The sequence below is a fragment of the Stegastes partitus genome, unplaced genomic scaffold, assembly GCF_000690725.1.
Source record: "Stegastes partitus isolate 25-593 unplaced genomic scaffold, Stegastes_partitus-1.0.2 Scaffold1854, whole genome shotgun sequence".
Classification (NCBI taxonomy): domain Eukaryota; kingdom Metazoa; phylum Chordata; class Actinopteri; family Pomacentridae; genus Stegastes; species Stegastes partitus.
Genome location: NW_007579585.1, coordinates 49541 through 67061, shown reverse-complemented (window position 1 = coordinate 67061; position 17521 = coordinate 49541). Strand labels below are relative to the sequence as shown.

At 39.2% G+C, this 17521-nt stretch overlaps 1 protein-coding gene across 1 annotated transcript; it reads right to left on the bottom strand.

The window, feature by feature from the left end:
• Positions 1 to 731: 731 nt before the first annotated feature.
• LOC103372902 (calpain-1 catalytic subunit-like) lies at positions 732 to 15915 on the bottom strand. The gene is made up of 22 exons (XM_008302675.1): positions 15873 to 15915; positions 14067 to 14321; positions 12660 to 12729; positions 12452 to 12570; positions 11291 to 11424; positions 11021 to 11195; positions 8714 to 8788; positions 8092 to 8177; positions 7585 to 7659; positions 7151 to 7311; positions 5869 to 6026; positions 5428 to 5439; positions 5133 to 5341; positions 4999 to 5038; positions 4837 to 4905; positions 3898 to 3955; positions 3713 to 3774; positions 3417 to 3485; positions 3245 to 3323; positions 1879 to 1995; positions 1648 to 1700; positions 732 to 1571 (listed from the first exon to the last, which is right to left on the bottom strand). The coding sequence occupies exons 2-22, from the start codon at positions 14301 to 14303 to the stop codon at positions 1545 to 1547; spliced, it is 2085 nt and encodes a 694-aa protein (XP_008300897.1). The 5' UTR covers positions 14304 to 14321; positions 15873 to 15915; the 3' UTR covers positions 732 to 1544.
• Between the last annotated feature and the right edge of the window lie 1606 nt (positions 15916 to 17521).

Genomic DNA, 17521 nt, shown 5'->3' with positions numbered 1-17521 from the left:
CTGGAGTCTATCCCAGCTGACTCAGGGTGAAGGCAGGTTCACCTGGACAGGTCACCAGTCTATCACAGGGCTACACTTAGAGACAGACAACCAAGCACACTCACATTCACACCTACAGACAGTTTAGAATCACCAATTAACCTCAACATGGTTTTGGACCTTGTGGGAGGAAGCCGGAGAACCCGGAGAGAACCCACGCTGCACGGGGAGAACGTGCAAACTCCACGCAGAAAGATTCCGGTGCCCCCACCGGGATGCGAACCGGCGACCTTCTTGCTGCGAGGCAACAGTGCTACCAACTATAATGTTGAATTTAATTTTAATTTTTGAAATGTTTGCCTATTAACAGCAGTTATCCACTAAACACAACAGTTTGAAGGATGACTACTTTACTTAAGAATGCATAACTCAAATATTAAATGCATTTACTTGTAGTGGAATGTTTTGCAGTGCAGTTTTAACTTTTACTTTCAATAAGAAAGATATGACAGACAGAAGCAAACATATGGTGAACACAGCTGAGCTTGACAGAATTTCAATCACATTGTAAATGTTTCTGCTTAACTTTATGGGCACGAAATGTTGAACTCCTAACAAAAACACACACAGATGAACTGCAGATAAGGCTAACAAAGTTAATAATCTTGTAACGACGCCACATGTCGAGGTTTGATCGGTTCTTGCTGAGTGCAGGAAAACATGGCGTGGTGTAAACATAAGAGCAACTTGGACACATTGTCACAGAAGCTTTTATTGTTTTTATTCTTAAAAATGTATAAAATGGTCTACATTGCTTTTGTAGCTCAAATGATTACATGCCAGTAACTGAAACGTGTAATGTGTTTGTACAATATCTGGGTTATAAACAGCACAGAGTGAGAATATGTTATAGTTCTGCCAGTAATACAAACACTGCAGTCAGTCCTGTAAATGCAATAAGGTTCCACATGTAATACGACATAAAATCAACAAGATGTTTCAGCTTTATGTTACAAGTTTGGCAATCAGGGAATCAGATTCATGTCAAATAATCACATAAAACTTTTTAAACATGTTAAGAATTTGAGGGGGAATAAAACTCACTGATGCAAAAAACTCATCTCCAAAATAAAATTGTAACTATTGGTCTGTTTATGGTCATGTGACCTTTTGTTCACAGTTCATTCGGCTTCTTTCATCACATTTTTTAGCTTCACTGTTAGCTTCGTAGCTTCACTGCCAGCTCTGCCATTTGCACCGCCACACTTGTAGTTCACAGTTCTGACTCAGAGGCGTGTCCTCTTTGGTTAATGGGTTTTGGAGTTTTATTCACTCTCAAATGAAGCCATCCTTCAGATTTTTCTTTTGTCTGATTATACTGAGAGAAATCTGACTCCAGTTTTCACATTATTTTCTGCAGTGCCTCAGCAGTAGTAATGATTAATGACTTATTCACAGAAAAGTACATCTTCTTTCATTTTGCAGTCTGACAAACGTGAAGAAAACCTTTGAAATACTTCTGCCTGTACCTCCAGATGACCTGTGCATCCATCCTCACTGCTGGATTACGTGTACATCGAAATGTACATCCACTGGAAATAAAGAGAGGCGGGTTATCAGCAGCTGTGCTTTGTGAAAAGTTGAGAAAAGAAGAAGCAACTTTATTACCTCTGACTGTTGGAGACTCATGCCTTTTCCGTCAGACAGTTGTTTGAAGATTTCTGTTGAGCAACACACAGATTGTAAGCCAGAAAATTCCCCTTTTTAAATAGAAATCTTCAAATGTTCCTCGTGTGAGATTGTACGCTTTGTTATTTATGTACATGGTGGAGCACAGTGGACGTTTTCTCATATTTCATGAATCTTTTGTCATCATTTGTCCCACTTGGCTTCACTCACTGTGCATGCAGCCCAAGCGAAGGATGAGACTGATGAAGTTCTCCAGCGTCATGTGACCAGAGGAGGCGCCGTAGCGTAGAGCCATCAGGTTGAGCATGTCGTCGCTGACTCCCATTCCTGAAACACACACAGTGACAGTTCAGGAGGAGTTTGGTACTTTATAATGTTCCTGTAATGTGATGACGTGCTATCAGATCTCATACGGTTTACCAGCCATAAAGCCTGCCACTAACACACACACTCATTTCAGTCTGGAGTTTAGCCAAACCCAGAAATATTTACAAGGTCTTGGGTCTATTTCTTTATGTACTTATATGTATGTATACTTTTAAAAATCATAAATGCTAAGCCTCTAGTTCGATTGAAGAAGCTCCTTGACCACAAAGCTGGATCAAGTTTAGCTGAACAGTGAGGATTTAGAGTGCGATGGACTGTCTGACCTCCTTGGCATGCATTTATTCAGCCCTGTTCTTCTCCCATCACACGGCGTTATCAGACGGGAGGATCACGTCCTTTTATGTGATGCCTCTTTCTTTATCAGCCAGGGAAAGTTTGGACTTTGCTTCTGTCTCTTCTATCTGATGGTTTCATTTACGGCGCTCATTTACAAGTTGACCCAGAAAACATCTGGGTGGAGCAGCACAAGGCTCATGTGTGCAAGTATTCAGGCGACTCATGTGCACTATATTGTGTTACCAGGAGGAATCTAAGGTTTGAGGCTTAACTCCTGATGGTGAAAGAAAAACTTGCAGAGATGCAGCCGTAGATCTTTTCAACTTGCAGGAAAACACATTATCTGCTGTTTTTCCTTCTACTGGACGCAGTCTCAGCACACTGAGGTAGCGGGTTAGTAGCTAATATTACTGCTAATGCTTTAACCCACCAGCGTGTTGGGATTGAAGTTGTTCTGAATTAGGATTACATTGTTTTTGTTTTCTCACAGCAAAGCGTGTGAGTCATTTCTAGACTTTGGGATCATCACTATGAGGGATTATTGGTAGTTTTTTTTAAAAACACGTCACATAGAAACGGAGAAATTCACACAGTTTCTGAGGATAAGCTTCAGAGTTGCATTTGGATTCAGTAATCACAGTATTAACAACAGTAGGATAAAGAAAACTGTGTTTCCTTTTACAGAAATGGTCATCCTCAATAAAAATCAGAAGTTAATAATAGATGGAAATTAGTATGATTCTGATATTTGACTCCAGATTCCCAAATTCCCATTTTAATGTTGTTGGTTTGTGTTGAAAATGTTCTGATATTTGTGTATGTATGTGTGTGTGCACAGTATTGTGATTTTTTTCTCTCCTTCAATTCTTTCAGTGTGTTCCTATTGTTTATTATGAACTCTACGGTGGTCTACCTGAAGCTATGAATGCATTCCTCAGCTCGCTCAGTGACAGCGTTCCTGTTTGTGAAACATCAGTGAGGAAGAAAATGTCCTGGTAACAGAAGAAAACACCAACAATGATTGCTGTTTTGTATATTTGAATGAAAATGCATTTATGTGCCTGCTTCAGCTGGACTCCCTTTACCTTGTATTCGATGACCTTGTTCCACAGGCGGACGAATTCCTCACTGTTCAGTTTGCCTGTGATCGATGTCTTTTAAACCCACCGTCAAGGCAGCAAAGCGACAAGTCTTAACCGACCTTCAAATCCAGTGATGTGTGTTGTATCAACAAAACAGCAGGTAGGTTTGTTTTCATGTACACTATCATATGTTTGATATATCTACAGTTTCTTTTCACATATCAGCAGCTCCAAAAGTGCAAAACATAACATATGTGAATGCATTATTTGCAACATGTAGACGCATTACAACAGGATACGTCCATCAGAGCAACCATGCTGCGACAGGCATCGATGGTGAAACCTCCTGATTTCAAGTCTCCTAAATAAAGCATCAAAAAGATGTTTCACACAGTATATAAAAACACATCCTTAACTCACAAAGTATTTTAATGTCTGTTGTGCTCTTGTGCTCTAGTTTCTAAGAGTTTTTAATAGTCCAAACCTTTCAGGATGCTTTCATTTAGAATCTTCTGCAGCTGCTCAGCATCGACCTCTTCATACTGGAGATAAAATGGTTTGGTTTACTTTTTCCTGTCTGCACCTCTTACACTAAGACACATCACACACATTGCACATTGTACTGTAATATAGACTGATCAGTTTGTGTGGCAAACATGTCAGCAAACATTTGCTTTTTGCACAATCTAAGTGGCCATTTGAGTTGAGTTATTGTTTACTTGATGGATGCAATAAGTGCAAAGTCTAATATTCGCTCTGCCTATATGTTTACTTTCAGTGACACAGCCAGACTGTAGGAGTGGCCAAGCTGAGATGATTACTCACACTGAGATGGCAAAAAAAACTGCTTTGTCCTTTTTTTCCCCCTGCATTTATGATCGCTAACAGCCAAGGATTCAACTCACGCTCGAAGGGTGGATTTAAAAGAGAGCTCAAGTGCACTAATGGGTGCAAAGGTAGCGCCACGTAAAAATAAACATACTTTGCTTTATTGCCTATTTTGCTCTAAATGGGATCATAATTTGCTAAATGACGTCATGCTGTGTTGCAAGAGACTTAAAACTTGTGATTGAGACCATAAACTTATTAGGAAAAAGTTTACTGAAGTAACAAATCGAGTAAGAAGTAGTTCTGTTTTCTGATAATTTTTTTTTGCAACCAGAGAAGTCGCCCCCTGCTGGCTGTTAGAAAGAATGCAGGTTTAAAGTGCTTGTGCATTGGATTGACTTGTCAGTCCCAGAGGTCACATCTGTCTGAAGACCATCTCACATCATACAAACACGACACATTGTTTAAATAAAAATATCACTTAGAGCAGCTTTAGTATGGTTTATGTAGGATTCACAGGTTAAAAAGTGGGAATAAACGGTTACTTTGGGATTAAAATTAGAACAATGGTGCAGCATGTTGGCAAAAAAATCACCTTGTCGGAGTACTGACGGAAGAATTTTTTCTTATTTTCATCCTCCCCTGCGTTCTTAACCTGCTTGACCTGTGAATTAAGGACAGTAATGTATAGTTAATAACATGCCAGCAAGATTAAAATGGATACCAACAATATTACAGCATCTTATTTATTACACACCTTTTCAACTGGCTCATGGTTATGGTCACCAGAATTCTCACTGTGGAGAAATATCAACATATATGTCATCATTTTTCTTCATGTGAAACACCACTAATGTGTCTTGACAGTCATATCTGTGAGTGTGAACGTACAAGCACTGGGTCTCCGACTTGGAGATGATGGTCAGGAGGAAGGAGGCCGTCTCGTTGCGGTTGAAGGTGGAGGGAACGATCAGGTACTCGCCAGGCTTCAGCATGAAGAACTCTATCACCTCACGTGAATTCATGTAGGTTTTAGTCTGGGCCACAGGCGCTCGGCTGCTGAAGAACGTGGCTGGGAATTTGCCTCTCTGTGCCTTGTACTGCAACACAACACAGATACTTCAGTTCTCTTACATCAAGCTGCTGGAGTGTGTGAATGGGTAGTGGGATAAAAACAGTTTCTTACTTGTTCAGTGATCTTGAAGGGAATGATTGGACAAATTGTTCATGTTGGAAACAAAAGGAAAATCAGTTATTTTAAATATGTTTCAAATATGTAAATAAGAACATTTAAAGAGTCACTCTGAAGCTGAAACCGTTTTGTTGCTCAACTGTTGCTGAATTGAAGTTTTAGATATTATTTATACTCTCATTTTTGGAGGAATTGCATTCAGTTTTATTAGTGCATGACGGTATAGTTTCGTTGTTAGAGGTGGAATCCACAAATCTGAAGAAATATAAGTTTAGGAAAATAAAACTAGGAACTAGGAGCAGTAAAACGCCTGTATATACATCATCATGGCTTTTGTGAGCTACAGCAGGGTTTTCATGTAATCTGACAAGCTACTTTCCATGTGTTCAACCTGCATGACTCTATCTTTAATTAATAGTTAACAGCAACATTTACCTGAAATACAGAGAATCCAATGTGAAGATTCTGCACCAGGCGTCTGTTCCTCTTGTCAGGCTTTTGCATGAGAGACACCAGCATGTTTTTTTCGCCCTCTTTCTCTGAATGCTCACCACAAACCTTGACTCGGTACTGTGGATTGGTCCAGAAACTTTCTGAAGACAGAGACAGAGAGATGCTATATTTATTTGCCTTGTTTAGATTGAACGTGAAACTGAAAGAAAGGCAGAAACTGAATTATCCAAAGCTTATAGCCACATAGAATTAGTGAAATGTTGCTTATACTTTATTAAACAAAATGCCAATTCAAAGTCAGTGGGAGCTGTTATACCACCATGTCAACCAGAAATCAGGTCACATGGGTAACAGTCTAAGCGAGGTGGCCCACGTGTCCTGATCTCTGGTCACTTCCTCCAGTAAAGCAGTCAGGAGCCATCTGCCCCACTATGGATGCACCTGACCCCTATTTCCCTCCTTGGTGACAGTCCCTTGTTGTTTCTTTGGCCTCCCATCCCTCCAGGACAGAGCTCAGGTTCCCCTCCTCCTAGTGAGCTTTCTATTATTATTTGCTCTATAAGGCTTAGCTGTGAAGAGCTCTTTGTTTGACCCCTCATCTGAGACCAGACCCACGAGGGACACTACCAAGACCTCATACTCCCATCAACGTGACGACATTCTGACAGAAAGGCTTTCAATGCTGCTGTCCTGTTTTTACTGCATGATGGGAACCTCTGATTTGAGCGGTCTGTGCTCAGATAAGATACGATGTAAAACACTGTCTTATCTTATCTTATCTTAAGTTATGCTTGTGACTTTATTATTATTGATTTTACAAAATCAATACAAATCACAGAAGCTGCCAAAAACTAAAAGACAAAAGACCAAAAACACTAATTACGCAACACTAGCTTAGCATTCGATTAGCTTATCTGCTGGATACATTAGTCATGTTATAGTTCAAACAATTTAGAATCACCAATGAACCTCAGCATGTTTTTGGACTGTGTGGAAGGAACCCGGGGAACCTGGAGAGAACCCACGCTGCATGGGGAGAACATGCAAAGATCTGGGGTTTCCTCACCAGGACACAAACCAGGGACCTTCTAGCTGTGAGGCAACGGTGCTAACCACTGACCACCGTGCAGCCCTTAAATTCTGACATGAAAAGTGCAATTTTGTGGTGCTTAAAAGTTTTATCATTTATCACAATTAATTTCCAAACACATGAGTTTATGGCAAACAACAAACAGTGTGAGGTCCTTTCTAACTATGTGACTACCTCTGTTATTCATGCAGCCTCCAGCAGTGGTTCCTGCAACCCAGCGGCCTTCATACATGGAGGTCTTCCACTGAGAAGAGGAGCTTCCCTCAATGAAGTCTGGACTCAGGCCGCAGATGTCGAGATCTGTGTAGAACCTACAGAAATCTTCCAGGGTCATCCTGTTGAAGTCAGAGGTAAGTTGTGTTTTATTTAGTTGTATTTTTGACATGTGTTAAAAATATAAAAGCTTGTCAAGTACAGTACATATGTCATAAAAAGTGTTTCATTTCAGAGCAAGGCGTAAGTATACAACCTGTTTTATTATCTACACAGGTGATAATGTATTATGTGCTGTCATTATAAAGCAGCGTTGTTAACCTCTGTACACATCAGTGACTCAGAAAATTCAAGCTGCTTTGACAAGGTTCTCACATGAGACTGAATTTACTTACCAGAACTCTCCATCATCTGCCACTGACAGGCACAGTTCTCGATCTTGAGGACTCACAGTTTGCCACAGAGATGACCTTGAAGGACAGTTTGTCATTTACGTATGAGATGAGACAACATCTTATCAGTTTTCAACATTCAAAAACACCATCCTGAAGAGCCGTGACTTTCAACTTGACAATGACATTTTGCGTGGATGAAAGACAACACTTTAAGCTGCCTTTAGGGCAACACGCTACACTGGATTACTGCACAGTAACTAGCCTGACCAGTTTTTAGAATAAGCAGAGAGCAATTTTCTGAAGAGGGCTTGACAGGCTTCTCATGCTCTTTATCCAAAAGGCTTTAACCCTTTGAAGTGTTCCCTGCAGCTCACGACATACCAATGGAGTGAATATGCTTTGAAACAGCCCTGTCTGTAGCAACCTGCTGGGTCCTAGCTAAAAGTAAAATAAAAAACATTACATTTGGACATGTTTTTAGGACACAGTCACAAAGTGGGTGCTTACTGATCACTCCAGTCTCCACACCACTCTCCTTTGCCCCAGGGGTTCCACAAACGCACCAGGTTTACAAATCTCCCTTGGCTTTGAACCTGACCACCAATCACCACCAGACAAACACCATTAAAATGTAGCATACATGTAAAAATGCAACTACTGTTTACATAAATACAGACATTTGCCAGGAAAGGATCAGTTCAAGATATTTTTTTTTAAAGTCTGTCCTCAAACAATAAAAATTCCTCAAGTTAAAGTTCACCTGAAACCCATATGGTGCTTCAGGAATTCTGCAAAACCAAATCAAGATATGGAAATATAACGTTGTGAAGTCCTGATTATACTCCAGAATAGACTGCACATTAACCTGTCCATACTTGTATTCATATTACAGTTAGGGGTGTCCATAACCAAACACAATCCACATGTGAGCTAGAAACCTTGACAGTGACCTCCTGACATTTAGCAGATCTTCTTACTTTATTGCATTGGGCCAAAAAATGGAAGTCATAACTTCCATTAGCCAAGACAGACTTGAAAATTTCTCCAAACTATCCTTTAAGCCGAAGCTTAAAGACCAATGAATTAAGTGGTATTATATTAATGTGTAATTCCAAGTGCAGTTGTTCACCTGTTTGACGCCTGTCACAGTGTAGGCATGGCCCTGGACTAATCCGTTCTGCAGCACGGTGTTAGCAGATGTCTCCTGCAAGCCAAAGACATTCATCACCATCAAAGTTGACTCATCTATAATTAAAATGACAAAACACACAAAAACAGACTTCCAAGGAAAACTATCTTACAGTGTGCTAGAACGGCCTACTTCTAATATATCTTTCTTCATCTGTCTGTCACAATGAAACGGTTGGTGAACACATTAATGAATTATGCAGCTGTGGTTTATTTTCGTTCTTGCCAAGAGATAAAACCACTGATTTGTCAGTTTGGTAAATGTAGATACTGGCAGCATGTAATAAGTTTAGCTTAGCACAAAGACTGGAAACAGGATTTTTTTTCTTTAGTATAAAGTTTAGAGAGTGTTGTGTGTGAAGATTCTCAGTCATCCAGGTCATGGTTATTATCGTAGATTAATTGTAGCAGCTGGACTTGTTTGAGTTCCTTGAAGTCGGAACTGATGAAGCCTCTTGGATGAGAGGTGACACGTCTTCAAGGAACTCAAGCAAGTCCAGTTCCTACGATTAATCTACGAGAAGTTAGAGAGAGCTGTGTTGTTTAAAGAGAGTCAAGAGTGGAAAAACTTCAGTGTATTTAGTTTTTTTTTTTCTCTATAAATAAATTTCTGTTAAATGTAACTAGCAAGTCATAGTTAATGATTGCTTATCGTTCTCATTATAGAGACGAACACGTACAGTCATGAGCAAAAGTTTGCATACACTTGTGCTGAGTTTCCAATGACTCCTATAACTGAATTTCCTACAATGAAATCAATCTTTGTCAAAAAAATCAGTAATGCATTTTGGTTCTTTCATTGTTTTATTATAGGTCCTCTGAAAATATGACAAAATCTACTGGATTAGAAGTGTACATACTGCAACTTGAATCAGTTTTGATGTTGTAGAAAGGTGTGTTCATCAGATTTATATATATATGTATATTTATATGTATGGCCTCTTAACTTCTCATTAGTGACTACAGTTACTGTAGCTGCTGATTCCTGTGAGCAATTTACACTCACTGCACTCAGCCATAAGCACTACTATGTTAAAGCCTGAGGAGCTGTGCACATGTCTGAACCACGTCGACCATGTTGGTGGTAGAATAATGCTCTGGGGCTGTTTTGCTGCCAGTGGAACTGGTGCTTTCTGCAAAGTGCATTTAATAAAAGAAGGATTACCTTCAGATTCTTCAGAAAAACCTAAAATCCTCAGTCAGACAATCGGGTTCTTGATGCAGATGGGTGTTTTAACACGACAATGATCCCAAACACACGTCGTAAATGGTAAAGAAATGGCTGAATTTGGCCAGAAAAGAGAAACAGTCCTGACTTAAACCCCACCAAGAGCCTGTGGACTGTGATGAAGAAACAAGTCCGAGTCAGGAAGAACAGATTTCGTTTAACTGCACCATTTCTGTGTGGTCAAAGATACAACCAGAGCGTTCCCACTGTAGTGGCTGAGTCTAATGAGTGGATCAAATGGGCCCTTATTAAATAGGCTTATAGGAGTCAGCAGCTGTGGTCCATACTAGTCACTCATGAGAAGCTAAGAGGCCACGATGCTAAGAAAATCTGATTACCACAACTTTCTACATCAACAAAACTGATATGTCAAGTTGCAGCGGGTATATTTTTGACCCAGTAGATGTTATCATATTTCCAGAAGACCTATAACCAATCAGTGAAAGAACCAAAATGCACTATTGTTTTATTGTGACAAAGACGTGTGTGTTTCAGTGGTTCCATTATAGAAAATTCAGATTTATAGGAGTCAGGTATATGGAAACTTCTGATCATGACTATAGATACTGGTGCATTGGTATTTTATTGGCTTCTACCACCACATACAAACTGCAGTGAAGACTATAATAAGTATACGTTCAAAAGTATATCTTTAAAACCATAAAAACCATAAATTGAACAAAAAGTGAAAGAAATTTTGAGAAAACTTGACAAGCTGCGATGCCCCTATCCAATGGTCTGACAGTTCTTTACCCCCACATGATCTCAACACTACTTGGCAGGAAGTGATGTGATCCCGTCATCATTTCTCTGCATCATAACAGATGTTTTGCCAACTAGGATGCACTGAATTTGATCCAGTACTTTTTGCCTCAACAGCATCTCTTCTCCTGAGAAACATACTTGTTTTGTTCAGGTTGGAGTTGAATTCACAGTTTCTGTCTGAATAGTCTACATGCTCTGTACAAAAACAACGATGAACAACCTTTTGGCATTGCCTCTTTATGTATGACTACATACCCCTTGTGGTGTACCACAGCCCATCAGAGTGCTGGTTTGGCCGGCTCTGCACATCAGCCCCCACAGGTTTGAAGGGGGGTTCGAAAGGTCGATGCACATGTGGACGCCACCGGTGAAGTCCATCATGGCCTCTGCAGGAGTTCCAGCAGTCATGTCGGTGTAGGAACCACAAACCCTGACACAAGCGGACATGATATTATTTTGTACAACAGAAATAACACAAAATGTATTTATGTCAAAGGTAAAAAAAAAGCTGTTTTATTGATATACTTGGCGTAGGCTTTCTCCAGCAGAGCAGGCCAGAACTCATTCTGGTCTTTGGATTTAACGAAGATTAATCTGCCATTGATTGTAGGCAGCTTGTCATCAATGATGACATCCACCCATCTTCCAAATCTCCAGAACTGAATCAAAAAAAGACATTTTCTGTCATTTAGTAAGTTTTACAAATGTGTTAAATGCAATACATATTCAGAAACACAAGCAGAGAATTTTTTCAGAATACTTTCAAACCTGTGCCATTACACATGTGCTCACTAGTCTATGCTGGTAGAGCATTAAATACAAACAATCCCCCAAACGGGAGCTCAAGAATGAAACCAAGTGTGTTGAAAGATAAGTCGCCGCATCTCAGTGCAACTGTGTGCTCAACACACACTCGTCCCTCCAGATCTTGTCGTCATATGTAATGCCATTTCAGATATTTTGGACTCAATGACTGGCTACAGTGTGCAACCTGTAAATATAAATATACATAAATATACAGAGATGTGATCTATTTCCTCCTCTTGTTTAGGGCTTAATTCTGGAAGTTAGCAAGTTGAAATTCATAGTGATAAGAGAAACAGAAGTTGCATCCTTTTTTCTGTCTAAGCTGTTCTGGAGCTCTGAATGTACATGTCTACACTTAGATATATACACATCCCAAATAAGCAAACTCCAGCTGCTGTTGAAGACCATGCGAGATGATCAGAGGCTTCAGAACTTGGTCGTTTATGTAATTTTCCACACCAGAGCCCGTCAAATACTCAGAACTGTGCTACAGTAAAGACACTTGCAGCGAGCCCTGTGTCCTGATGCATGTGACGATGGCATCACATCCCCAGAACAGCCATCAAACTGATTCTCATTTATTTAAAAAAAAAACTGATCTCAGTGTATCAAAGTTACACATTTAACTTCTCTCCCATGAAGACAATCCCTTCCTGCATTAAAATAGGTCAGACGTAACTCTACACTGTTGCTTCCTTGAGAATACACTGATCTATGTAGCCTCTCCATCCACCCCTCCCCCACTTGCTGCAGCCCGAGCACACCAGCTCCCCTACAGCTCTGCTCAAGCACTGTACAATGACCAGTTGTAGAAGAAGCAGAATGATAATGGTTCCTTATGTTTGTAACGTAATAACCAGTTGTTTTGTTTGTATTTACCCTGAAGTGGAAAAGCCCGCAGTAGTCCTCATCGAATGTTTGATTGAGGGGAACAACTTGGCCGAAGATGTGGTTCTGGAAAGTCAGAGCTCCAATAGACGCAAGAAACCAGCAGTTTCCTGTTCAAAAACATATATATATTCATTAGAAAATCAGAAAGAAAAGAAAAGAAAAGAGTCAAATATTACAAATAAAAAAATGTTCCTACCAAGCACTCCCTGCCCAAAGTCAAACCTGGAGAATCCATCCAGTATGAAGGACGGATTAGAGGCAATTTTCTGCAACAGAAGGGAATCGATGAAACTTTTTAGAAGATTGAAAGTATTGGTTACATTTTTTTGCCTCCCATATTGGAGCTAACAATGTGTTGTTCCAACTTTCTCCTAAAACGACCTCCCTGTGTGAAGTTTGTGTCTTTAAAACTTCATCACCTCCCACTCCAACCACTGTTATGGTAGCACTTAATTGTATGTTGTGTTATTTCATAAACTGTAACTGCCAATTGAATCTGAAGCAAAACTTTTGAACTACTGCTTTAAAAAAAAAGCAAATTAGTTTGTTTGTATTAACTGTGTGAATAAAAAAGGCTGCATGGTGTCGTTAAAAGGTGGCGCTATGGGTCACATTATAGGTGGTTGTGATAAAAAGAGCAGTAGATGCTGGAAACAGAAGCAGTTGTTTGTTAATCTCAAAAAAAAATCTTGAAGAAGAAGACATGAAAAAAAAAGTTTGGCCATCTGTGAGGGAAAAGAATGGAGAGAAGTTTCTAGAAATGATTTTCCATCGAGAAAATTGGCATTACTTTTTATTACAGCGATGCACGTTGCTGTCTGGAGATAAACAGAAATAAAAACAGCTGTTCAGTCAGTTGAGAATTTATTTGGAAAATGAAGAAATCTGTTAGAAAAATGTCAAAAACCACTTCAAGCAAACGTAAAACCATCTTTGCAAAATTAGGCAACTGTTTTGAATTTTGTCATCTATTAACTTTGTTCTAATTAGTGACTTCCCTTCATGAGTTGTAATAGAAAGCTTGAGCAAGCATCCAACTGAACCATTTTAATGGAACAATCCCAGCTTGTTAGTAATGTAACCTGCTCCCTCTCTTCTATAAAATCTGAGACATTAGCATTAACTGATGCGATTCATTAAGATCTTAAGCTTTACATTGGGTTACACCTTCATGAAGTCTTTATGTTTTGCCTTTTTTAGTCAAACAAAAGCTTAAAAAATGATTCAATAATGTCGAAGAAGGTTTGAAAAATTTAAAGGAAATGTCCAGCAGCCCTCCCCACTGCAAAAGGTTTTGTAAAATCCCCGAAATATATCATAATAAATGCATGCTATTAACTTGTAAATGACATATGTTCCTGGATATTAATTTATTCAAGTAACTGTAGGTTTAGTTTATCTCCACCTGCTGTAGCATTTAAACCATAGGAGGCAGATTACAGAGTGAACATGCAAACATCAATGTGGAACAATGCTGTGAGATAAAAACACTAAAACTGAATCACTGCAGCATTCAGGCTCAGCTGACTCACTTTATCTCTCAAACAGTAACCTTTCACGCCTGACTGAACATCAAACATCTCCTCTGTTTCACGGCACTCACCGCCGGTCTGAGCCACTCCACGCTGCTCAGGTCAGAGGGGCTCAGTAGGCCCTGGCCGATGGACCTGTTGTCAGGGGGGAACATGTCGTCGATGTAGCGCACTCCTTTGATGAGGCAGTACTGCTTCAGCTGCTGGAAGTCTTGGCTGAGGAACTTCTCGGGGTTGTTGATGCTCCCGTGCCCGTCTTGCTTGTTACGAGCCCCCATGATGTTCAGACACACACCGGGGGGAGGCATTGCTGCAGAGGTTGGTCTCTGTTGGCAAAAAATGTGCATTCAAATTTAAGAAATATCCTGCAATAACTGGCATATAATGTAGGAAAGATTATATCATACAGTCGTCCTCACATGTATTCAGACCCTCCAATTAAAGAAGGAAAAGAACAGCTGTCACTGACATAAGGTGAAATTGATAAAAGTAATAATAAATGAAAATTTTATGAAAATCATGACCTTGCTTTTGAATTGTGGTTCAACAGAAATAAAAAAGATAGAATAGAATAGAATAGAATAGAATAGAATAGAATAGAATAGAATAGAATGCTTTTATTGTCATCATACGCAAAGTATAACGAAATTAAAAGGTGGTGCAAAAGTGGAAAAGTGGAAAGTATAAAATATATACATGTATTTACAAAAGGAGCCAGTAGGAAGTATATGCAGCTAGATAAACAGTAGAATAAATATATTGCACTGTTGAGGTAGGAACATTGTGGATATATGAGATATAGAAGTAATATAAATAAATAATTATTATAAATGACAATATAATATAATATAATATATAAATATATACAGAATATAGCATAATATATAAAAATGAAAACATAATTATAATAGCATAGTATAATATAAATAACAAATATACATGATAAATAGTACAGACTATAGACTAGTGTGCGTTCAACTGCCCTTTGAGCCAATCACTGCAATCAAGTCTTTTCTGTAACCCTCTATTAGACTTCTACACCTGTTGACAGCTGTTTAGATTTTGGTCCACTGCTCATCAGCAAAGTGCTCTAATTTGACCAGGACAGTTTTTTGTTTGTTTGTTTGTTTTTAAATTATTATTTTCAACCACAATTCAAAAGCAACGTCTTATTTCACTAAATTATAATTTAGCAATTTTTATTTATTATTACTTTTTTCAGTTTCTAATTATTTGAGTGATTACTATTCACTTGTTTTTTTTTACTTTTCCTTTGTGTGCTCAGTTTTTATTCCAGTCCTGCAGCCTTTCAGTGAGCTGTGATCTGGTGCAGTTAAACCACAGCACATTTTAAGGCATTACAAATCTGCTGAACAACATGTTTGGTTTTTGTTTAGCTGAACTATAAAATGTGCACAATAGTCTACAAAACACTCTGAAGGTTTAGACTCATTTGCAGCTCAGTATACAACCATAAAGTTTAACTGATGCTCTGACACAAGATAAATATCATGTTGGTCTGATATTTGGAGTTAAGTTTCTTTCTCCACTGCATGTGCTTCTGTCGGAGGTTTTCTTTCTATTAAAAGCGGTTATTATCTCGTCAGTGCTGGCAGGTGCTCGCTCTGGAGGAAACTTTGAACTATGTTAAATGCCTCAAGGTGATATATGTCATGTTTTAGTAGCGTATTAAAAAAAATGAATTGAAAAATTCTAGAAAAAAAAAAGTAGTTTATTTATGAGGTCTAAAATATCCTCATAAACTTCAGTGTGTAACATGTGAACATGGATCTGCATGGATCCCCTGCAGCAAGAAGCACTGTTCTGTTCTGTATCAGCAGTTTCTAAAATGTTTAAACAAAAATATAAAATCTTACCTCACTGGTGCGAAAGAGAGAAAGTGCAGTTTGGTGGAAGGAGGGTGGATCAGCAGGTGAGAGTGGAGGGGCTTATATACTGCCTGCTGATACCCTGAGGTGAGGAGCTCTTCCGTTCCTCACTCACATATGCAGATTATTTGTAACAAACCCCACTGGTTGCTTTCTTTTTTTTCCTGGAAAGATTGTGCAACCTGTAGAGTCATATGTCAAGCTGTTTTCACAACAGTCAGTTTTGATAACATACTTTTTTGCATGTGGCTTCACCAACATGAAGGAGAATTCTCAGGAGGATTTATTCGTTGCTATCGTCATTCATCAGTGTGAAAATCAAACATTATCAACCACCATGTCTATTAAACAAATGATTGCTGTGGCTGAAAAGCAAGCAACAGTCCAAGAGTGACTCATTTAAGATCATTCAACTACAACTACTTATAATTATGTAAGTTAACTTGTACCAGTGATTCATGTCGACTGTACTGGATGCTTTTTTAAATATTTTTTTGGGGCTTTTGCCTTTATTTAAAGCAGTAGAGATAGACAGGAAAAGGGGGGAGAAGAATGGGAAGAGACCTGCAGCAAAGGGTCCTGAGCGGGAGTCAAACCCACAATTACCCTCTGGGAAATATAGCCCCTGTTTATTAGTCACCCACTCATCTAGGTGAGCTATAGCGGCGCCCATGAGAGAGACTGGCTTTACCAGTTCTCTGAAGTGAGGGGATGACTGGTTTTAAGGTAATTTGCATGTGTAGTGACATGCAGCTCAACTTAAACACAGAGAGGTTGTACTGTTGAAAGCACATTAACCAGGTTTCATAGTGTAAAATATGTATATTAAACTACTGCTGTCACATTTATATCCACCACTGCAGAAAATTCCTATACTACATGTGTTCTTGGATGTTCTGCTGCATATGCACCTGAGAATATCCTCCCCTCGGGTTATCTTCCAAGTCGTTTTATCTCTGAGGAATCCTCTCTGCAGCCGGCGGTGACTTAAAGGTTAAATTTGAAGGGATGACATTTTCGAGGAAAAATGCCTCTTCATGCATGTGCTTCTTCTGAACAGGGTGTAGACGTGGTCAGTGTGATGTACCACTATATGCAAAGCAGGGAGAGCTGCATGTGCTTGCCTTGAGTGATCATCATTACAGAAGTGAAGGAACACAATACACGGTTAACGACATCTTGGCTTCAGTTTGCCTGTATCCATTACTAGTGTGGCAGGTTTGCCAACAGTGTGCCAAACCACATCATTTCTACATGGCATGGATAAATAAAAACACATGTCTCTCTTAAGATAGTATTAAAGTTTATCCCTAATGACAGCTGTACAGGAAACTTCACAGACCAGGGGTGCATTACAAACAGTATAAAGTGAGTACATCCCTGTGTAGAATAATATTTCAGCATTGCCTAATCTGACAAAAATTGGATCGTTTTTAAACCGAATTACATAAAATTTGATCTCAAAGAAAGCATAGATTCAGACATTGACTGTATCTACAGATGGGTGAACCCTCCGTGGTTTTTCCAAACAGCAGGAGTCCGGTGGCATTTGTTGTTGTGCATCTTTTCAGTACCTGACTCCCACGTAATCCAAAAACAAACAAAGAAGTAGAGATGAGAGGAGCTTAGGGGGCCCA

Bases quoted from the DNA above. Each gene is read 5' to 3' on its own strand.
- LOC103372902 (XM_008302675.1), bottom strand. From the start codon at position 14,303: ATGCCTCCCCCCGGTGTGTGTCTGAACATCATGGGGGCTCGTAACAAG. The intron at 6,027-7,150 runs GTAGTCACATAG...CTCTGTCTTCAG, and splicing joins AGGCTGCATGAATAACAGAG to AAAGTTTCTGGACCAATCCA. The intron at 1,701-1,878 runs GTGAGTGAAGCC...GTTGCTCAACAG, and splicing joins TCGCTTGGGCTGCATGCACA to AAATCTTCAAACAACTGTCT.